We start from the raw sequence: 22,956 nt of genomic DNA, 5'->3' as shown, positions 1-22,956 counted from the left end.
ATCTTAGCAAGCAGAAGTTTGATGGAATCAGAAGAAATATAAAAGGGAAAAGACAAATTTTAAGAAAAAAAAAATGAAATCATAAAGCTTTGCAGAAAGTCGGCTTCTCTTCAGTTTTTCAGAAAAAAGGAAAAAAAATACTTTAAACTTGATGAATGCAAAGTTATTTCCTCTAAACCCATTGCCATGGGAACAGTGCTCCAACTGTCTCTTCTATCTACAACACATGACTATTGTCTTCTTCAAAAGCAATCTTACAGCATTCACAGTGTTTGTGCGTGCATGTGGGGGAAACCGCTACAGTGATGTTTTAGAGAAAATTAGATTCAAATAATTACGAGGATAAAAGTTGTTTGTTGGATTTTCTTTATATATATATATATATATATATATATATATATATATATTTAAATTGCACTACATTTTGAAAAGGCAAAGCTTGGAAAATTGTAGTCATGTCAGTCACTTGTGGAGAATAATCATAAGGATGAAATGAGAGCCACAGCTGCAGAAACCAAAACATAATCTGGCTCACAAAAGATCAGGTTTTTGGTAACGTGCCAGAGAAAAAAATCCATATTATTATTAGAAGAAAGGGAAAATAATGACATTAGTTAGGCTCTGTAATTCCCCTATTTGGACTTCACACTCGGTTTGGACTGCCACAAGGTCAAACTCAATTTCAACTTGTAATTTCTATGTCTAAATTGTACTTATTGGCTGAGATATTTAGCACCTCCACAGAGCTGCCAGTGAGATTTGTGAAGAGGAAAAGGGAGACAGTGATGAAGAGGAAGAAAGGAAAAAGGATATTTTTGCATTTTCCCATTTTATCAAATCTTGAAATAATCAGTAGGATTAAAATTGGCAGATGAGACATTTTTGAAATTCAGAACACGATAGAAGAGGTTTTTTCCCTGATCGTGTTTAAACAATAAACAATGGCTTACACGTATACATTTATAATGCCACAACGTCTATGACTGTCATTGTTCATAACGTCTTTACACCGCTTTCACTACTCTGGCACCGTTATCACTTTGGAACCATTTTTAGCACACTGTGAGGCAGTAAACACAGTTTCCATGGAAACATCAGTGAGACACACATTGATAAGCGGATTGGAGCAGCTGTATTTCTCTGATGACGAATGAAACCTCAAAAGCTGAGAGGGTTTCAGCTGGCAAACACAATTAAACAGTAGCCCGTATACTGGGGAAGAGGGAACCACATAAGCAGAGGAATCTGTTTGATTTGTCGTTATGAGGAAGATAACAAATTATTCTTATCTGGTTTTGCCAAAAGCACCCTCTGGCTCTGCCTGCCTCGTCTCACCAAAATCCAGCCAGCGGGTCTGGTTTCTGTGTCTCGGAGCAAATGGGAAACAATTTCCAATTAGATTTTACTTTACAAATGATATATTGATCTGCTGTAGCTGCACTCATTAAGCTGGGGAGAGACAATGAAGCACAGTTTAATTTGGCATCAGTCAATTGTCTTTACCAGATGGAGGAGAAGACGGAAAGGTCAGGCGTGTTTTTAAAATAGTAACCTGCCCAGAAATCACATTATGAATTGTTTTAAGTGAGTACTGAGTACAATGATCGTGCAAATGTTAGCAGGAATAATTTGATTATATTGCCCACTTTGTGGGAGGATGCGCCACAGAATTAAACATACCTATTGTTTACTGTCACCCTACAATGTTTGACCTTCACTTTGCAAAATGATAGTTTTCTCTTTATCTTGAAGACATCTTGTACTGAGTTGATCAGTATTTGATTATTGTTCTTTTTTTTCCCAGGAGAAAACTTTCCAGCCCTTTTTAATAATGTATAAATATATAACTTTAATGAAACAATAAAGAGTATTTTACATTTCAGGAGAAGCTCTATGGAGGATCAAAACTGCCCATCAAAAATAGCTAATATCTTGTAGTGAATACATAAATATGCCATTAAAAACCTAAAACATTATTCTAAATAACATGTTTAGGCATTTTTGTTTTTATCAGACACTTATGACATTGATATTTATGTCTTCATGTGCACATTTATTTATTCACATGTCATTTATTTTATCTGAGTGATTACTTTGTTAACAATCTCTGGACTGGAGGCAGTCCATTTCAATTCATGTTATAAAATTTAAAAAGTTGACCTCATGAGAGCCTCCTCATTTGCATACTAGAATAAAAATCTATGAACATTAAAATAAAATATAAAAATAATTACATTTAATGAAGTGAGTAGGGGTAAAATGTGATAAATAAATAAATACTTTGGGTTATTTGACAAAGTAAAATAAACACACAAGAAATTAATGATAGATATTTTTTTAAATAATTCATGCATAAATCTATAGAAATATTAAAATAGTGTTTATTAAATGATTTGTTTTACTTGACCAGTACTCTTCTCCATATATTTAATATTGTACACACAGAATATTTTATATGAAGAGCTTACAGTTACATTCTGTGCTATGTCTTCTAAGGTAATAACCTGAGTCTCAGCTGTTAAGAGGACATTTGGAGAGAACCTCCTGATAACAGTGCGAGTGATGGTGTCATGAGAGCCGCTTTGCCTGACAGCAGCACATCTTCCCTCTGTGGCTGTTGTCCTAAAAGTGTTGCACAGAAAATACACGAGCACTGACCCCAAAACATCTTTTTTGTTTTTCTCCTACAAAGCTCGGAGAATGCCACAGCTTCATCAACAGCATGCCGATTAAGGTGTACAGGTGTAGAGGTGAGCCGAAACAATGACAAACTGTTCTGAATGTTCATCAGTGACATAAAATAAGTTAAAGCACAGATAAAGCATGACACCTTTTTCCTAAAAATTGTCTAAAAAGGTTTGACACATCTTAGAAGCGTACATTTCTCATTCTGTGGCCGTATTGAGTGTGGATCAATGTGGGAGAGGCTCAGTGATGAACTCGCTCCCCGCTGGCAGTCTGATGGGTCTGTTTTCTAATGAAACAGGGCCTCCAGGGAAAGTAATGACACTCTACTGGCCTCTGTCACTGAGCAGAGGCTCGCTATGTTCCCTCTCTAGAGTAGTTATATAATAGTTAATGATTCAGGAGCACAAACATCCTGAAAAAAAGCCCTTTAGGCAGCAAAATAAATGCATGCATTAGGCGTGATAAGTAAGATTAGATAATTTACTCTTTACACTTCCTATAACAAATTACCATATTTAAATCAAAGGAATTTGGGTCAAAATGCTCAAGCATGCCAGAGAGCTACATTCAAAAGCTTCAGCTCCTTACTAATAAGTCAGATATATAATACACACAATCTTCTGTGTTATTGTGTCCATCATATGAAACCTGAAGTTCCCATGGTAAAGATGAGCTGCTGGAAAGAATACAAAACCCCCAGAAACACCAACATAAACAACATACTGTGGCAAATTTACAGAGTATGCAAATCAAATTCATGCAAACACTGGCATATTGATTTACTGTAATAATAAAGGAGAAGAAGTATTTTCTAATGTAATAGATTATTGATTGATTTCCCCAACCAAACCAAAGAATAAACGCTGCGGTAACGTCACGGAGACCTTTCAGATGAAAATCCGTTTGGCAAAGAAGTAATCACAGCACTGATGGCTTTTCTGAGAATCGTGTCTCGTTTGTTGAGGTAAATACAAAACCAGAGTGACACATTGCCATTTGAAGGTCACCAAACCTGCAGATGAATAACATATGAGAAAATGTAGACCTATTTATCTCTAATTAGGAGTGGCATTGTGTTTGTTGAATACAGCAGGGTGTTATGAGGCATTATTTTAATATAAATCTCGAAAGACGCTGCAATTGAGTTCTGGCATGATTGCCTTTGGGAACAGCAATAGTTTCAAAGATACACCACGGGCCGTTTATTCGAATGAGGAAGGAGGAAAATTGTATATATATAATCTGCAGTGATCATAAAAGATGTAAACGTAATCACAAAAGCAATCAATTATTTAAAAAGAAAGAAGTTGAAACAATTTGGCAGCAGATGGGCTTTGATCAAATGTAGCAGATGACACTGTTTGAATCATCCAAGTGTGAGAAAAATGATCACATCCAATACCCATTTTTTTTCTTCCTTTATTTATTGATTGCATTTTACACATTTGGTTGGATATAACTTTCTTTTGAATAGTCTATCACCTGTTATTTTCCTGTGTATTTTTTGGGTATTTTCTTTACATATAAATTAATATTTTACGTAAAACTAAATGCTGGCATTTCACAATCCAGTTTCAGCTTCTTATTCCATGGATTTGTATTATTATTGCTATTATTATTTTTAATCTATTTTGGAAGAGTTCAAGAGCAGGACAGAGATGTGAAGCACGCACTCTTGCCCGCACAAAAGTACATGCTTTCATTCCAGACTCAGGGGAGACAACAGGAGAGCGGCTGCTTGGAGGTGATACAATTCAAGTAGCATAAGGCGCCTGTTATCCAATGAGTTGATAATTTCCCTCAGGTAAACTCGAGCACTCAACTTAATCTGTCAAGTAACATAACAGGAGTCCTCTGGAGAAATTTCACTTTCAATATTTGTGATGGGAAAAAGAAATCTTATTAATGTAATGTGTTAATTGAAAATGCCTAATAAACGAATGATAAATGGCCAGTAGGGCTGTATATGTGTGATTTCTAAAGGCAGCTGTCTGCTTCTATTATACAATCAAACTAATGAGGAACACTGTTGGAGTTAAACACTGAAATTAATGAGGTTTAACTCTTGCTAACTCTTATTTGTCTGTGCTTTATTATTTTCTTAATAAGTGACATCTAAAGCCACGTTGTTATCTAGATAATCTCCTACTTGTCAAGCTGCCTTGACTTCGGTGTATAAAACATGCACTCCAACAACATCAGACACTGAGCAATGACACAGTTAAACGGTGAACCAGACTATTTATTTACTTATCCCGGTGTGAAGCTGCAGCATAAAATTCACCAGACAGTTTTGATCGTGCAACAGAAATAAAAGCACTTTCCTCTCTGCAGGAAATCAGTGGGACAGTGACAAGCACGCACAGAACCGGGACCCCGAAACTCAAGCTCACTGTGAGAGACTTTCACAGTAAATGAGTCAGCAGACAGGGGACAGATTTGTTGTCAAGTGTGACATTTTTGTAAACAACAGACTTTAATGTGAAACTTAAGAAATCGGATGTCTTCTCTGTGGTTCATGCCTTTTTTGAAGCAGTTATAATAAATAAATAAAAGGGGCAGCCCATAAACTGCTGAGTTTATACAAATGAGGATTTTTATCACAACAAGGAGAATGGACATGTCAAGATTTAGGAGAAATTCTACATTATGTTTTGGCTTCTTCTTCTGTACTTTGTGTCTCTGAGTCACCATAAAATAACGCACTAGATGGCAGCATTGTATAGACTTGGGTTAAGCTGTCGTCTATGTCGCCATCAACCCAGCTACCAAGAAATCCAAAGGTTTACCTATACAAATCTTCTTTTTTAAAGAGCTTCAAATAGCATGTAACATGTGGTCTAAAGCTCACAAAAATATGCTGTGATATTGCTCCTGTCCATGGCCATTACTGCCAAGAAAGGATGTGAGCGGTGGAGAAATTCAGCGACAGTTTCCATCAGTATTAAGGTCCTGTTTGCATGTCAGAATCAATAGGTCTCATATTTTATGCTTGTCTGCGCTTCTTACCTGGCATAATTGTGCTATCTCTATTTCATATGTGCAGCAATCTTTTTTTTAAAAAAAGCTTTGAACATCAGAAAATACAGCTGGTAGTTAATTTATGAGGAATGCTGTTGAGCCACAGTGACCCAATTATCTCTGGAGGCAGAGCCACGAGGGTGTGTGTATTGCTTTGGTTTTTCCATTCCCTGAGTTAAAGCTGTCTACTAAATCTAGCCACTCCTCTCACCCTCTAACACCACCACAAATCAAGGACAGCAGATGCAACACAGTTTGTCCTGCCTGTTTCTTAATTCTCTCCTTCCACACACGGGCTTAGAGCGAAACTAGCCTGGGTTTAACTTCCTGCTCTACTCCCAGCTGTTTTTGTGGCTACCCTCAGGCTTGGGGCCTCGGGAGCGATAAATTACATGAGCTCACTGCTGCTTACATGTTCTTCACTCCCGTCAGCCTGCTGGGGTCGGTCACCGCCATTGTCTATTTTGGCTCATAAGCACTGGTGATGCATTGTGTTTGCAGAGCCTCCTGCAGAGACTGATATGCTTAGAAAACACTCCCAAGACAAGACCTTTATTTTGTTAAACTTGATCAAGATATAATCAGAAAGTGTCTGGTCACGTGGGACTGTGGTTTAAAATAAAAACACTGGATAAAAATCCATCAAACATTCACCCCTTGGGGCACACGTGGGATCACTGTGGGCCCTATTAAAGCTACTTCTGGTTGCCCTCTTATTCTCAAGGGTTCACTACAGCAGGTAGCTCAGCATATTTCATATGACAGATTTTTTATATTGGATGTCCATCAGCAACCTCGAGGCGTAGGCTGCCCTACTTGATTTGACGGATTTTTATAACACATACTCTTCCTGACAACCCAAGAGATTTGTTTGTTGAATCAGTTAACCTCTATCACCCTCAAATTTTTGTACGTATACTAAAACACATAAGTCACGTGTCTCTGTATCATGTTTCCTTGTTTTAAATAATTTGCCAGCAAACATGCCTATGTGAGCCCACAGTAGGTAGGTGTGGCTGAACTGTGGGGCTGTGTGGACAGGGAAAACCCAGGCTCATCACCCATACAAGGCCCACAGAAGTGTTGCCTTTTAGCCCCCTTATATGGCTTTTCTGTGGGCAAGCCTATAATGAAAACACTCATGACGACCCAAAAGAGCAAAATTCTTATGGGTCCCACATGGGTTAGCCTACATGAGTACCTCACTGCTCCACCTGTGGGTTAGGCCATGCAGGCCCCACAGTAGTTTTACCCACTGGGACACTTAAAAAGCAAAACAAACAAACGGGATTGTCCCCACTGTGGGCCCGCATGGGCATATTTGCTGGAACCATGCTTTCTCTCTAAGTGCGCATGCTTCCAACTTGCAAGTGGGATTTAGTTTTATAGGCAAGCTGAATAGATTAGATTCTCTTGAAAGCATTTTGCGAGTAGAGGTAAACAACATTCTTCCTCCGTATTTTCCCTCAGATGGCAATGGAACATTATTTTCCACTGCTTTCCAAATACTAAACCAGATGTTGACTCCACACTAAAACCTCATATGTTGTTCACTACAGTTCCAGGTTAAAGTCTGAGGAACAGCACTAGAGTTTGTGAGTATCTACTTTCTAAAGCAAACAGAGCTTTAACATCATTCACACAGCTGGAAGGAGAATCTTTGGATTTCTCACCAGAGTAACAAATCTTTCCGTTTATTCCAAAACATGAACTCCAAGTGCACAGCTACATAGAGTACACAAGAGAGAGAGAGTTCAGTCAACATTATCAACAGCTGAAACAGTCTTTATTTTAAGGCTCAAAGACACTTTGTGTCAAGAGCCAAGTCTTCGCTTCAGTCTGTGTCAGCACTGAAAGGACTGTGTATGACACACAGCGCCCAAATTTCAAAGAGTAACTGGACAACAATGCTGTCGGTCTCTGTGTTCAGTTTAGTCTTCAGCATGTGACATGCAAACCCTTCTCCGTCTTTTATACATGAACTAACAGTAAAACGTTTAGTGTGTTAAATAGATTATGTCTCACACACGGTTCTTTCAGCACTGACATAAACCAATCCAAATTGGAGTTGATACTTTGCACTTTAATGGTGCAGACATTCAAACCATTTTAAAGTGAACATGCTGAAAAACAGATCCTGTGTAACTTTCAAAATGCTTAAATGTCATCTGCTCGCTGAAGCGTGACTATTCTGGGAAAAGACTCAGGTGTGTCCATATACTGCAGATTAGTCCACAAAACTCTGCAGCTGGAACAAGTTTTTGTGCACTAATGTTATTGAGCCTTTTTTTTTTTAGTGTATGCTGGAATTGAATGTTTAAAGCTTACTCACCAGCTGAATAACTTCAGAAAAGAATTTGGAAAAACTGACGTAATCAATTAAACTGTCTTAACCAAACATTCATTACCAGACTGTCTTTCTCCACAGAGGGGAAACTTTGTAATCCTTTGAAAATTTGAGCAGGGAGTTTTGCCATTCAAGTTGTGCTATTCAACACATTAAGGAACGCCTTGCAGACCCAGATTGTTCAACCAAGTCATGTAACCGGCGATCTGATGCCAGCTTCACTCTCGGAGCACTTTAAACCGCCTCTCATTTTGAGCTCATTCACAGTGTCTGCCATTTTATCTGCGGTTTGTAACCATGGTGGCTGTTGTGTTTGGTACAGCGCTTCAGCAGCTTTTCTTTATTTGCAATTAGACGCTCGAGGATTACCTCAATTTGCCTCTGCTGACTGCTATCAGCCCTGTTTCACTGTGCTTATCCTTAATTAGGAACAAAACATAAATTAGAGCAGAGAAAATTGCTTCAAGATTTAAGAAATGTTTGGGTTTTGGGCTGTAATTCCTTACATTGCCTTGCTGGTTAGAAAAACCTTAGTGTTTTGTCTGTAACATATATCTGAGGTATTATTGTCACACATCCAGGTCATTGGTGCTGAACAGAAAAACCTACTTCATGTCCAAATTACCTTTCAAAGTATTTTCAGAATGTAACTTCAAATTAAAATGTGCTTAGCCCAAGTTAGTATTCACGAAACAACCCCCTCAGAAATAGGAGATGTTAAACAACCCAATAAACAGTAAGGGTTTCTGAAGATTACATCATCCACCTACAAAGTCAAATTTTATATGGTGTGTGGATCACTTTGTTAGTGGCATGGCTGTAATGTCAAATAAAAGGGCATTGTGTGTGTGTGCTTTGTTTTTATACAGTCAGCCCTAATAACAGTTGCCGGCATACTGTCTGCCAGCTGCTGTGCCTGCTGTAACAGCCAGCACAGTGCTGGAAGTTTCCCATGCAGATCACCTATTCACTGACGTGCAGCCCATGTACACACAGATAAACACACAAACACACCACCCATACACACACAAAGTGATCGGGGCACTTTAGTCGTTTATGATGATGCAGATTAATGACAATAAACTCATGTCATATCAGCCAAAAATGTTTTGTGTAGAGCTGAAGAACTACTCACCATAACTGTGCACGCATAAAGAAAAAAATTTAAAGGTTAGTGGAGCTTTTCAGTAAATGTGCACTTTAGAAAAAGAAAGTGGATGGTGAATTGAATATAAATTATATTAAGTGAGAAAAGAAGGATGATATTTTCCTTGTAGATGTGAAGCTGACCAGTTAAATATTTGCCTTTCGGCTCCTTTTCTGTTTTCCTTGATGGGAAGATGCCCTGTTTACCATGAAACAAACCATTGAGAATTGCCCACTTGGCCACCAATGAAAAGACTGGATTGGATTAGGGGCTGCTCAGACCTCCTTGGAAACCGGATGCCAGTCTGCTGGAGTGATGGTGATGGTTTTGTTTCTTTTAAAGGCCCTGTCTTTTTGAGAGGCCACCGTTTATCTCCATCCACAGAACTGATGTTGAGCCGACCCTGTGTCTTTAAAATCAGAAGTCTCACGCAACCAAGCGTAGTTGCAAAACAAATACAATGTTTAATTCTTCATGCAGGCTTTATATGCATTTGGCCATAGATGAACTAAATTAGGGTGTTTCTTGTCTTTTAGTAGAGGTGTTGGGGTAAGTCGGAAATGCTTTTGTGTCACAGGGCTGGCTTGAAAGATGCACAAAACATTCATTTAGAACAATTTGATTTACGTCAGTGAGCTAATCATAATTCTTTTTTTATCTTCTCCCCCAAATAAAGATATAAATAACTACCCATTAGCTTTAAAGAGACCATGGGTTCTCTAGATTTCGTAGGGGTATACTTCAAGAACCTTACAAGTACCCTTGTCTGTAAAGCAAGCGATTAGCCATGTAACAGGGTACGGGAGAGGAAATCACTCCCCTCTGGTGACCTCTGGCCTCTCATTTTGACTCATGCGTCCTAATAGCTCGTTATTCTGTATTTTGGGGCTCAAGAGTAGGTTGTTATCATGATTGAATTATTTATTTAATCAGTTAATCGACAGCGTTGGCGATAACCCATCCACTATGCGCAATATGGGGCTTTATGCGCACAAATACGTCAAGATAAAATTGCTCACCGAGAGTAAAGAGCTAACTTTTTTTTAATGCTCTGCACTGGGGAGAGATGAGGGAGGGGGCAGGCTGAGTGAACTCCGTCCTCCCATCAGTAATCCCCTCTGTGGTGACGTAAGCCGGGCTGTCTCCAGAGGGACAGCCTTGAGTTTTGGAGCAGCCAGGCGGTCAGTGTGTGCATCCCAGGACGCAACATCAGTGTAGCTGGGGCTCAACTTTCAGCTGATAGCGAAACTTCAGACAACCAAGGAAAACTTGGAAAAATGGGTAAGTTTTACCAACAGATGTTCGCGACGGATGTAATGAACGCCTGTTGTTTTTTTTTTTGTTTTTGTTTTTGTGATGACAGCATAGATCACACTTGGCTCTAACTTTCGAGGTGCACGGATTGTTTAAAAGTACGCATAAGTGAAATTTTACTATTGCTACTAGTGCCACAGAAGGACGTTGTTTACCTGACCCGGTTGCATGAGAATCGGCATTAGAGCAGCCTGCTGAAGCAACTTGTGGAAAGCGATTAGACAGATTAGGACTGTCAGGATTCCTGCAGTCAACTCTGAGCGAGTCTGCGGAGGTGTTAAGTCCAGTTCAGTTTTCTGCCTTCACTGTTTCTCTTTTAACTTTTTTTTTAAAAAAGGGCCACAGAGGCTGAACTGTTTGGGGAAAACGTTTGATTAAAAGTTTTCACTTGGCCACGCCCTTCATTATCAGTCCTCGATTATCACATTGGTCAGCGGTGATTGATCACGTTGCGCTGATTGAGGTGAAAGGTTGTCATTGTTGTCCCGTCTCCCATCCAAACAGCTCAGCGTGTTTTACTGGCAAAGCTTGATTAAAATGTACTCGAAGCAGCATATTGCATTTGTCAGACGCTCCATGATCGGCTGTTGTGTTGTGCCAGAGCTTGTAATTGCTATCTGAAGGGCTGAGCTGAGACGGTACCAAGTGTTTGCCATCTGTGCTCGCAACCTGGGGGTGCGGGGCTCCAGGGAGGAATGAGGGGCTCATGCCATGGATGTTTAATAACGTTAAAACTGTGATAAATTGGCAACACATCCAAAACAATTAAATGTTAGTTATGAAATGTTCTCAGCTTGCACTGCGCTGGATATTAAACAGCTAAATAATTGTGGCCATTAATGCCATTTTGAGCTGCTGGATTGGGTCTGTGTAACATTTAATACCATGTGTTGTTTGTCACAGTGCAGCTGAGGCCAGGGAAGGACACTGTGTGAGAATGTGTATCAGTGCTCATTAATTCGCTATGAAGCTATCACAGAAGCGCCTTTGTGCTCCTAATTTGGAGCTGCTCCTTTGTGCGACTTCAGTGGCTCTTAATGTAGAGAGAGAAGTTCACTGAATTGCAAGTTGCCTAGCGGATGCCCTGTGAACTAATTCCCCACAGACCCTTATTCAGTGTCTCACAGAGGACATTACTCTGCATGGCAATCAACCTTTATGCATTGTCCACTAGCTAAAGCTCTCATTTTATATTCAAATATGCTCTGTGGCCCTTTCAGAAAATACACGACAGCCTGTTGTGCGCATGAGGAGATTGATTTGGAGACTTGTTAGATGCTGTAAAAAGTCCCCTTTGGTTGAATCAGAGAAGTGCTTTGTGCTCCTCTCAGTGATTTGCTTTGTTTCGTGTCAAGAAGAATTGCAAACACAAAAAGGATCACATGTAAAAAGCCTCGAATAGATATCATGAACCGAATGTGTGTAAGACTACGGAGTGTAGCGGTCATAGAGTGGTTGTGTAACTAAATGTCTAATTTGGTTTTTCTGGTGAACTCCACCTGACAAGTTTTTCAGAGAGATCCTCCTCTGTCCTTGCCCCCGAATGATTTTAACAGTGAACTGGGTTGTGTGAAGACTGTGGGAGGATGACTTGGCTTTCCTCCAGCTCTATTCAGAGGAAGACAGGAAGACATTTTCCGCAAATAACTTGATAAGTTCTTGGTGTTAGTTCTGTGACTATTACCCCAGCGAGCAGTAGTTGGCTGCTATTAGCTCCCTTGATAACTAAACAGGAAGAAACTGTAGTGTTGGCTCTGCTGATTATTTATCATTGAGCCAAACATCTAAAAGAAGAGTGCTGGCATGAAGATGACAGACGTCTATCACGCATGTGATGAACACGCACTTGTTTTTAGCAAGAAAAGCATGTCATGCATAAATGTCCGGTAAACTTTCTTTAATGCAGATTGTAGGCCTTGAGCTATTGTGAACAAGTATGTCAAGCAAAGATTATTTTTATTTTTCACTAAATTTACTGGTCGGATTTAAGACATGTTTGGAAAAACATTTTCGCGTTTGCAGTTTATTTGATTAACATAACACAGTGTCTGTTCTTCTTGGAGCCTGATCCTGATAGCAAAAAAAAAAAAAAGAAAGCAACTTTTTTTTTTTTTCCTTCTTGTGGAAACTTGTGAAGCTTCTAGTCTCCGTGTCCTGTTTTCACTGTGGAGGCCTTGTGGAAAAGTTCATCAAGGCTGGTCGCTAAACAGATCCAAATGTTACGTCATTGTTATTGAGAAATTCAAGAAAAGAAGAGATAATCATAGCAGACAGTTTTAAATGTGTCTTTAGTTAAATTCTTTGCTGTACTTTCATGGCTCAGTTTGCACTGACTCACATGAACATTTAACGCTTTCAGGAAGTTTCCAGGCTTAAACAGAATCGATCCTGTGTTTTGATGACCCAAAAACACGGGAGCTGGGTGTGACTTGTGTGTGCTCTGTCTACATCAGACCTAGGATGCTGTTTGGAAAGTGTCTAATTACACATCAGCAGTGTCACACATACTGTCACAAACCCATGTGGTGAACTGTGTGCGCTGTGACCTTGCGTCCGGAGTCTGAGGAGGGAAAAGACCCTTAAACTACTAATCCCGTGCCAGCAGAGATGTTTTTTTGCACTTTCTGAACCAGAAACTTGTCAACTGATGGTTGAGCAATAACAGAAAGTTAGATTTCTATTTTGCCCCTAATTTTAGTTGAGTCACGGTCGTGGTGGTGGTCATATACACATCCTTCTATTCCCAAGATATGCACAGAAAACACCCCCCCCCCCCCCCCCCCAAAAAAAAAACCCCCAGAGGACTGTGAGAATGAGTCACCGCAAAGATGTTCAAAGAGTGCTAAGAGCAAATTTGAACTTTGCTGTTTTGTGTTTGCTTGTGTAAGCCAAAGCATTCTGCTGTTAATTCCCATAGATTTTCACTGTCTGAAGTGCAGCTCAGTCTATATAAAGTTTGTTGCTCAAACATTACAACTAATCCCACATTTTATATCACCATCAGAAATTAAATATCCCTTTGTCTTCAGCTTTCAATCTTTAATTACTGTGAATACCCTGCATAATGAGGCAGTTGCTGTCATAGTTACATGATTTCTGGGCTGCTTTCCATTTGGCGACGCATGTGACTGAGCATCTTTGGTAATTGTACAGCGGTTGAGGCCCATGAAGCTCACAAAAGATGCCTTTTTAGTGCAACCAAGACTCCATCTGTTGTCCCCTTTTCCTGGTTTAATTTGTGCCCTCTGATATCTCCAGTTCTTCTCATCTTCAACCCATTTATGTCCCTTTTTAGTTGCTTTTAGTTTGCTTCCTGACAGCCAGGTTAGCCCAGGCACTCATGTTAATTTGTTGCGCTAATAAGTCCTTCGACTACAAAGAGAGCCATTGACTATTGTGACACTAGATGTTAAGAATAGACGTTCATGAGTGGGGATCCTTGTTCAAGCATGTCCCTCGCCACTTTTTACTAAAAGCCTATTCACAGTAAAACAGAAGGGGAAGGCAAGTGTATGTGTGTGTCATTCTGCCATATGCTTTAAAAACTCTATGGCATTGAAAATACTCTCTATGTGCAGGGGGGGAAACAGCTTTTAAGATATGCACAAGCAACAGTGTTGGAAACAAAATATGCCAAGGATACAATCTGGCCTTTATCTATTCTGCTAGACTTCAGAAAGACACCCATGATTAACAAAGTTAAACTGGAAATGCATTATGCTGGCATTAGTGCATGTATGCAGAGTGTAGAGGAGATATTTGCCAGTGGAGTAGCAATCTGTATCAGTGTTTTGTTCAGAGTCAGATGACTGTTCCAGAAGGCCTTTGGGAGATAATGGCTCGGGGAAAGCAAAGAGACGCTGCAGCTGATGAACATTTACTCATTGATCCAGTAGGCATTTGGCCCCAGTGCAGCATTTTCTGCTATCTACAGTAAACCACACCATACTGCTCTAGATGGCCACATTTTCCACAGCACATTAAAAACAAAAACACTCATTGCATGTGGTTTGATACACTTTCTATGTGTCACATGAGCAGGGAATTGAAATAGTCAACAATGCTTTCCCAGAATAATCAATTATCAATGCGAGTTATGGGTAAAAAAGTGAATTGATTGTAATGCAAGTGAGGTGGAATGGTGACTGATTACTTTACACAGAATAGTATGACTAAGCCTAGATATCTACGCTAGCTCTGAACGGTGACCAATGAGCTCGGTGTTTGGAGCCATGGGTTGATCACTAAAATGAAATTTTAGAGCAGGACATGAACTCAAAGGACAAATTCAGTCTGTGCTTTAGAAGCTGTATTGGCAGTTAAATATGGAGATGCCAAACATACAAAACGGAGGGCTCGTGCGTGCAAAACACGGTTGTCTTGAGTTGTTTTGACAGAGGGCTATTTTTTTGTCTTAACTAATGTTTCAGGCATGAACATTTTCCAAACAGCATGTGAAACCCATACTTCTTGTCTTGTCTCTAAAGTGTGACTTCTCACCCAAACATTGCTCGTGGAAATTTGGAACGGCTAGAAACAGTTTGCTTTCAGGTGCCATAGCTACTTTGAGCACTCCACCTTTGAGAGATGTTGGATTTTTCCAGGCTCACTGAGTTTGTGGTTTAAACAAATTTATCTTGTTTAATAAGATATTTGGACTATGTAGACATGTTTGGTTGATCACAAGTGTCTTAGCCTGCTGTAGCTTTGGAATACTATTTCCATTCCATTTGTCCAAACCAGTACAATTAACTGAAAGGTGGCAGTGGGGGACTGAACTTCAGATCTATATATATAGATATATATAGATATATATATCTATATATATAGATAGATCTATATCTTGAGTGTATAAAAGATTTGAGTTAGCAAGTGTTAGAAAGTGTACCAGTTAAGGACACTTAAGTGCAAGTTCCTTTTCTATGTTCTCTCCAAGGAGCGATCACTATAAAACACCCATTAGTTAGTGATTCTGTAATTAAAACCCTCACAGTTGCTGTCTTGGAGCCAGAAGTTACCATATTTGAAGGAGTGGGTGAAGTTATCATTTAGCTAGTGAGCTTGGTTGGTGAGCTGTTTCCATAAACCATATGGATGCCATGCACAGGCACACATACCTGATAATTTTAATCCTAAATAACAACTAATAAAATACTAGAAATTAACTCATGAAAAACTCAAGTTATTGACTGCTTTTAAATGCTGTAACTTTGGCCATTTTAACATTTGAAGTCTGCATTTGTTGACTTTTTGAGCCAGTGTTGTGGTCATTAGAGGAACTGCGTTAGGTTTGATTTTCAACCTACAGAGGTTATCACTTGGGGGAAAAGCCAATGTATGGTTTTAGTGCTATTTGCTTGCCTAGATTGTGCCAAAACTAGCAAACCAAATTTTGTGGAACTTAGTGAAGAGGTATGACATTGGTTACATTTTTCAGTGTTTTTACTTCTCTTAAACTTGGAAAGCAATTGGGAATAGGCTTTTGTGGGCCACGGTTTAAATGTAAAACTACTTAGATGAATTGAAAAGAAATAAAGGTGCCTCCAGCTAATTTCACCGTAAGATCATCTGTCAGGAGTGAGAGTTGAATATATTAGTCCGCTTTTCAACTGTGGGAGCCTATAGGGTTGAGCTGTTGGCTGTGTGCCCACTGAGTGTATTCAACCCTCCACAGATAGGCCTTTGTCCTCAGTGCTTTTACGCAGCTGCTAAACAACCGTAAGACAAAAGCATCTGGGGTACCCCAGCACACCAATGAGAAATGCTCACCATATGAAGAGCCTTGCCAGACAGCCTGGGACCACTGGGATGCAGCCAAGTGCTGCGCTTGGGATGAATTAAGCAGGAATTTAAATGAACACTCATGCAATCCTTTATGACTTTTTATTGGCCTTTTAGAATTATGTGTAAAGTCATATTTAATATACCGGTATTAAGATTTTTCCATCGTGCTGCTGTTGCAGAAGAAAATCTTGTTCAAGCTGATTATCAAAGCTTGTTGCTTTCATGTAAGATGCAGGAGATGCACATGACTCCTCTTTGCTAATGTTGTTTTGATTGGGTGCCACATGTGATAAGAGGAGTCATTCTTTACTGCCAGGAATCATTTTCCTGACCAAGTGAAAGATTTCCAAGTGAGAGTTTGCATTGTCTGCTTATTATCCTCCAGAGAAAGGCATGATAGATGGGAAGAGGCACTTCTGCCAAGCAAATGAAAATCAGCTATGGCTGATCTTTTATGAAGCGACAGCTGCAGGAAACCCAGTAGCTCGGGGAGAATGTCGGGGAAGGCTTTTTCTTTTCACACTCAGACTGATTGAAGGTTTGAAAAGATGGATTTCAATTTGACTAAATTACTGAAGTTTAGATTTGACATTAATTTAACTTGAACTACACAACTTGAGTCTTTTACCATGTGCACATTTCATTGTTTTTCAAGAAGCCAGTCGTAGCTTTACTATATGTGGAAAAACAATAGAGAACAGCAGCTTTGGGGTAGAGGAAATCCCAGATGTTTCTGTCTGAAAAACAGCTTGACCTTATAACCACACGCAGACCAGAGGAGAGATCAGTTCGCTGTATGAATATTATAGCTACACCACTGAGAGGTCTCATAAGTCATCTTAGCTTTTGGCCTCTACCGTATGGGAAAACAGTAGTGTAACCATAGAGCAGCAGAAAGTGGAAATAATGTTGGAAAAAAATCCTATTTAATGTACAGAGTAAACTTTAAGCAACTGAACCTATGAGATCTCATGTGTTTATGTGTGAAAAGTTTATGAAATACTTGGTGTATGCTTAACATGCCTCATATTTGGAACTAGACCCCCTAGTCACATGGATCACATTTATATGTGTTGCATTTTCATAGCCAATATTTCTGCTTTTATTGTTGTAATTTGACTTGAATGTGTTCAATAACATGTGAGTAACTCGTCTGGTTTCCTGCTGCACTGAGAGCTCTCATATCTCCAAAAACAAGGTGCCAAAAAAGTACAAGAAAAGCACTTTAGACAGTTATTAATCTCTAAAATAATGCAAAGTTATAGAAATGAAAAGCGCAATATGTTTAATGATCAATTACCAAAGCATTATGCATTATTGGTTTGCATAGAGCAAAACATAATCATGGGATAAAACATTGGAAATGGTTAGTGTTTACTCACAGATAATAAGATAGCGTCACAAATGGTGCCATAGATAATATGCTGAGACGCATTGTAATGTCCAGTTGGATCAACAGGATGTTGCAGGATGCTGGTGGAAAACTGCTAATTAGTGCTTAAAGCAATAAAGTAATGGACTGACCCTTGCTCACAGAGGTCAGCAAGAATGGAGTGTATACAGTTACTAGAGAGATTAACTTCTCTTCCTTTCCTGTGATACTCTGTACTTACTGCATATTGTTAAGCACTTAGCCCACATAAGGAAGAACGCATCTCTGCGGGGCTGGAAGTATCAGATTCAGGTTGCAACCAACTTTCACATCCTTCCAGGATTCAGCCTAGGATGTGGGACTTTGAGACAGTGGAGGAGCCTCATGTAACAATGGTATTAAAGTAGTATGTGTTCTGGCTTCTCTGTTGTCATAGTGCTCACAGTGAATCCTGACATGAAGGGGTCTGAATGAGCTGAAAGAAGAAGGTTCCATCTAATAAGGGTTGGAGGGGGCGAAGCAAGAGAGTTTGAAAAGGGTAAAGTCTTGGGTCAGGGGTTGGAGGTTGGCAGCATGAGGCGGAGGACAATAGGATTGGTGGGAGTGATGCAAAGCAAGAGGTCCCAGCCGCCGGGGGAGACACGGAGGAGGGTAGGAACTGTGCACAGGAGGCAACCCCAGAAATAGCTGTAGAGTCTCGTCTGCTGTCTTCGTGTTTCTTTATGTCTCTATTGTGTCCATGTGCGTGTGTTCATATGCGTATGCTCTATGCAACAAGTAGGAATACGAAAGTCTCCAGCCACGGTGCTATTTGCATCACAGCAGCTGAAGTGTGAGAACGTTTGTGTTGTCAGGTCCTCACCAGTTTAAGAGGGACATATGGACCGTGAAACATCAAAAGGGAAAATCTATTGCTGCTTCTAGACATCCTTACAAGATGGGCTTGATTTTCCTGACAAATATCCTTTGAAGTAATACTCTAAATTTTGTGTGCATCAGCATTTTCCATTAATCTCAAAAGATATGCCTTTGTCAGTTTAGTCATGCATCTGATCGTCAATAACTAAAATAACTGTAGCTGCTTGTTCATTTTCAGGAAAAATAATTTCATTTATTTTAATGTAATTCATATAATTCAATTATACTACTTGTAATTATATTATATTACATATTACAAATAAAATGATATTTGCCAATGTCTGGCTAATATTTATGTCTTGCATGTTTTGTGTACTGACTAAATGGTCAGAAATGAAACGTTTTGGGGGTTTTTTATAACGGGGATTTCATTATTTCCTGGTACAAAGACACATGCAGATGACAGCAAATACAAAATAAACAAACAGAAGAAGTATCATCAGTATCATCAGTCATCAGCAGAATTGTTCCAGAATTTCACTACCATATTAATTTCCTTATAATTAAACTTAACTGCTGTCTAGTCACTTAAGTAACAAAGAAAGCATCTTAGTAGTTTTTATTCTAGGCTAAATATAAACATGCTTACAGTGATAGGCATTGTATTTAAAGGATTAACACCCCTAAGAGAAGTCCTGTGGGATTTATTTTTAATCTTAGCGCAGTTTAATGGACCTTTCAACTAGCTTGGTTCGATAAGATTAGTAGTATACACCTTTGGAGCCATAACTGCATTTAGTCTATAAGGAGAATCTTAAAGAAGCTGCTGCTCAAGCCTAAGTGATGAGCTCAGTGATTTTGGTTGTGGTTTTCTGCCCTAGCATACTGCCATTTTCAGCAAATGGCAGCAAAAGATTGCCTGGAAGACTTGATTAGGAGTAGCTAACAACTAAACATGTAGACATTTTTACTTAAGGTTTGGCAGAAATCAAAATTAGTTTGAAAAGTAGATCAAATATTGTGATTAGAATCATTATTTTATTTTTTACTGGGGCATCTTGAACTACTACTACCAACTGCTCTTGGTCCTCAACTAACTTTTTCTATTTGTTTTATTTTGTCTTGATTTCTATGGTAATTTCCTCTTGTAATTTTTAGTTTCTGAATAGTTCAGATTTTTGCGTATATAAAGCACTTCGAATTAGAGCCTGACAGATTTACTTATTTGCTAATCTGTTAATACCGGCATTTAGAGTAGCCAATAAATTGACATTTAAAAAAAGAAGTAAAGACAGACTGGGAAAAACACCCTTCAACCATGTTATAATGCTAATGCTAATGCTAACATCAATTTATGTCATTGAGATTACATTGAGTTGAATTTAACTATTAAAATGATTATTTCTTAAATCACAACAGCTTGTTTCACCTCCTCCCGAGGAGTCAGGTAATGAGAGGCATGCACTAAACAAAATGTTACTTTAGTGTCAAAGCAAATTGCTTAATGGTGTTGTTATTGTATCATTTGAAAACATGGAAAACCTCAACAGCTTTTTAAAACTTTTTTGTCATATAAAAATGTTCTGGGGAACTCTTGGTGTTCTCATTACTCCCTGGAATATCCGTCTAGGAAACTAGATAATGGAGGTTGGAGTTGAGACTGGACATACCTCTTGTTGGTTGACTGGGTTCATAACTTGATTGAGGCAGAACACAAAGATAGCAAAGCCTCTTCCAGACCACAGATATCATTAAAAGTTTTAGTGCACGCTGAAAGAAGAACAAACAGTAATGCCAGCACATATCGTTAAAATATGATGTGTATGTGTTTCTGTATCATTTTATCATTGGTTTAAGGTTCCTGGCACTGATTTACTGTTTTGACTCCAGACTGAAATTATAAAATTCTTAAGGATTTGATACTGCCAAGATAACGGTAGCCAAAGTACTGTACGCTAGAAAGCCTGGATAATACAAAGAATCTGTGTCTTTTACTCTACCTCCAACACTTAGGCCAAAACCACATAGGCTACGGAGGTGCCAGAGAGTCAGGGTTGTGTAGTCACTTTTAGAGGAAAAACATGGCTGCCAGGCTTCTCTGAGTGAGTGCTGCTCCATATCCAGCCCTGACACGATAGTAACACAAACATGCAATTAGAGAAGTGCTGAGTCAAAGACCAATGGACATTGTTTGCTTGCAATAAATACAGAGAGAAAAAAATAAATCTGGAATCTGTACGATGGCATTTATACCAAGATATTAAGTATGTCTCTGACAGTGTTATAAATTGAATGGCATGGTTGAGTTTTTGCTACCGTGCTGCACAAAATATGAACAGCTGTATTCTTGTGGTGGAATTCCTGCGTGAGGAACAATGCATTGATCCATGGGATGGTATTTTTAAACCACCAATGAATGCAGGGATTGGTTTTAAGACCTTATTTTTGAGGTTGGGTAATGGTTGGTTACAGAAACGAAGTCTTGTGTTCATAAGGTCAACAAATTAAGGCTCAACTTCAACAACATCTGGTAAGAATATCATCTTAAACGCTGTTTAAATGAGATTGCAGAGTATCTTTGTTTATCAGTCATTGTGTTTAAAGGAACCTATGGATTGGTGCCATTTCTGACATTTAAAAACCCCAGGATTTGGATTATTATCAAAGGATTAATTGATACAAAGCCCTAGACACAAGTTGTCTTTGGATCTTACTAATTACTACAGACATTTGGAATGACAGAAAACATCCAAGACCAAGATGTTATTTAAGAATTGCACCATTAAAGAATTTGATAACTTTCAAATTTGAACCCGCTCAAACACTGAATTTATTAGGGGGGAAAAAATTGATTTTCATTTGTTCAAAAAAGCCAAGAGGAAGTAAAAAAAAAAAACACTGTGGTTTCCCTGTTTTGTGGAGAGCATGTCTTTCTATAATGAGTTTTGGTTAAAATCATTTTTTCCACTGAGGTTTTTTTTTTTTTTTTTTTTTGTAGAAGTAGTAGTAGTAAAACAACTCAGAGCCTTATATAGATTGAATTGTCTCATGTAATCATAATATGGCAGGAGCAGATGTACTTTTAGATACAAAACTTTGGATTTTCAAATAAATCATATGTTTGATTGTTCAGTAAATGTCAGAGAATTTGTATGGCTTTTGTTTCTCTGTAGACTCCCAGAGCAGATGAAAATGGGTCAGTAAACAAATGAATGGATCTGCATAATGGGTTTGCTGTGCCATGCTTCTGTACCAATCAATAACCTGGATTCATGCCATACATAAAGGCACACATACAAACCAGATTGAGATACGAAGAGGGACTGCGGTTAAAACTAGGTCACTAATGCCACTAGAAAAGAGAAACTCACTGACTACAACAAATGACCAAAACAAAGTTCACAAGAATCTCAAGCTTAAAGATGTTGATTGTTGAAGTTTTTTCCATGAGCACCACAAAATACCAGCTCGCCATTTGGTTTTGCTTTTCTTCACCTTTACAACAGATGTTAACCTTCACAGTTAGTTATTTCTGACATAGTTGATGCCACATGCCCATTTGGTTTAAACTGTCTTCCTCTGTTCTCGTGTGGTGAGCCTGCTTTCTCAGGCCTTTGATGGGTGTAAGTAGTGCTTGAGCCTGGGCACAGACCTGGTTCCATGAGAACTCCTTCCATAGTGTGAGCCAAGCAGGGGTGCAGGTCTTCATGGGTGACTGAACACTGGCGAGCATTCACGATCCGAGTCTCACACCATGAAAGGTTGACCCACAATGAAGCCTCCCACATTTGTATGAGCTTCATCATCATTCAGATTGTGTCCTCAAGTAGGGGCGTGGCGCTGTGTCCACACTGAATCTGAGCTTGCAGCACTCAGGCTTTCACATGATTATTCTCACAGCCTGCTAGTATTTTAGGTAAAGCTGAGTGCAGCCTTTCTTCTGGGCTTTATTCATTTGGTTCAGCTCATATACTGAGTTCTACTTTGTATGACATTTTTTTTTATTAAATTTAATTGCTGTAAAAGCACCACCAGTCAACATTCAAAGGATTGACACTATATCGTTTCTGATGATAACTGCAGTATTTAAGTAATACTAATCGTATCTCACTCACTTTGTAATGTCATAATTCCAGTACCGGTATCTGGTGGACAAACTAAATGACCTTATGGCACCTTAACACTGGTCATCGCCCAGTTCTCCCAGCTTCTTTAAGGACATTCAAATGTCTTCTTTGGATGTTGGTTGTCATTTATTCTGTTCTCTGTCAACATTCTGAAAATGCTCAGGTACAAGGAGTGGACTGAAAATGAGTGAAAAAAGTGCAGACAATGTCCAAAGAAAAGCCTTCAGAAGGCCTGAAGAACTATGGCTCAAGACCACTTTAAAAATTACGACAACGTCTGGCTCCTTGGAAGCAAAAT

General features: G+C 39.0%; 1 protein-coding gene across 1 annotated transcript in view; it reads left to right on the top strand.

The window, feature by feature from the left end:
* The first annotated feature begins 10,321 nt into the window (after positions 1–10,321).
* Positions 10,322–22,956, top strand: part of gpm6bb (glycoprotein M6Bb) — a 29,184-nt gene continuing 16,549 nt past the window's right edge. Inside the window, exon 1 of the mRNA XM_082508403.1 lies at positions 10,322–10,484. Coding sequence (XP_082364529.1) covers positions 10,481–10,484 — 4 coding nt within the window. The 5' untranslated portion in view covers positions 10,322–10,480. The remainder of the gene's footprint in view (positions 10,485–22,956) is intronic.

The sequence above is a fragment of the Aulonocara stuartgranti genome (genome assembly GCF_965226115.1).
Source record: "Aulonocara stuartgranti genome assembly, chromosome: 16".
In the NCBI taxonomy this organism is placed as follows: domain Eukaryota; kingdom Metazoa; phylum Chordata; class Actinopteri; order Cichliformes; family Cichlidae; genus Aulonocara; species Aulonocara stuartgranti.
This window is presented reverse-complemented; position numbering and strand designations above follow the sequence as displayed.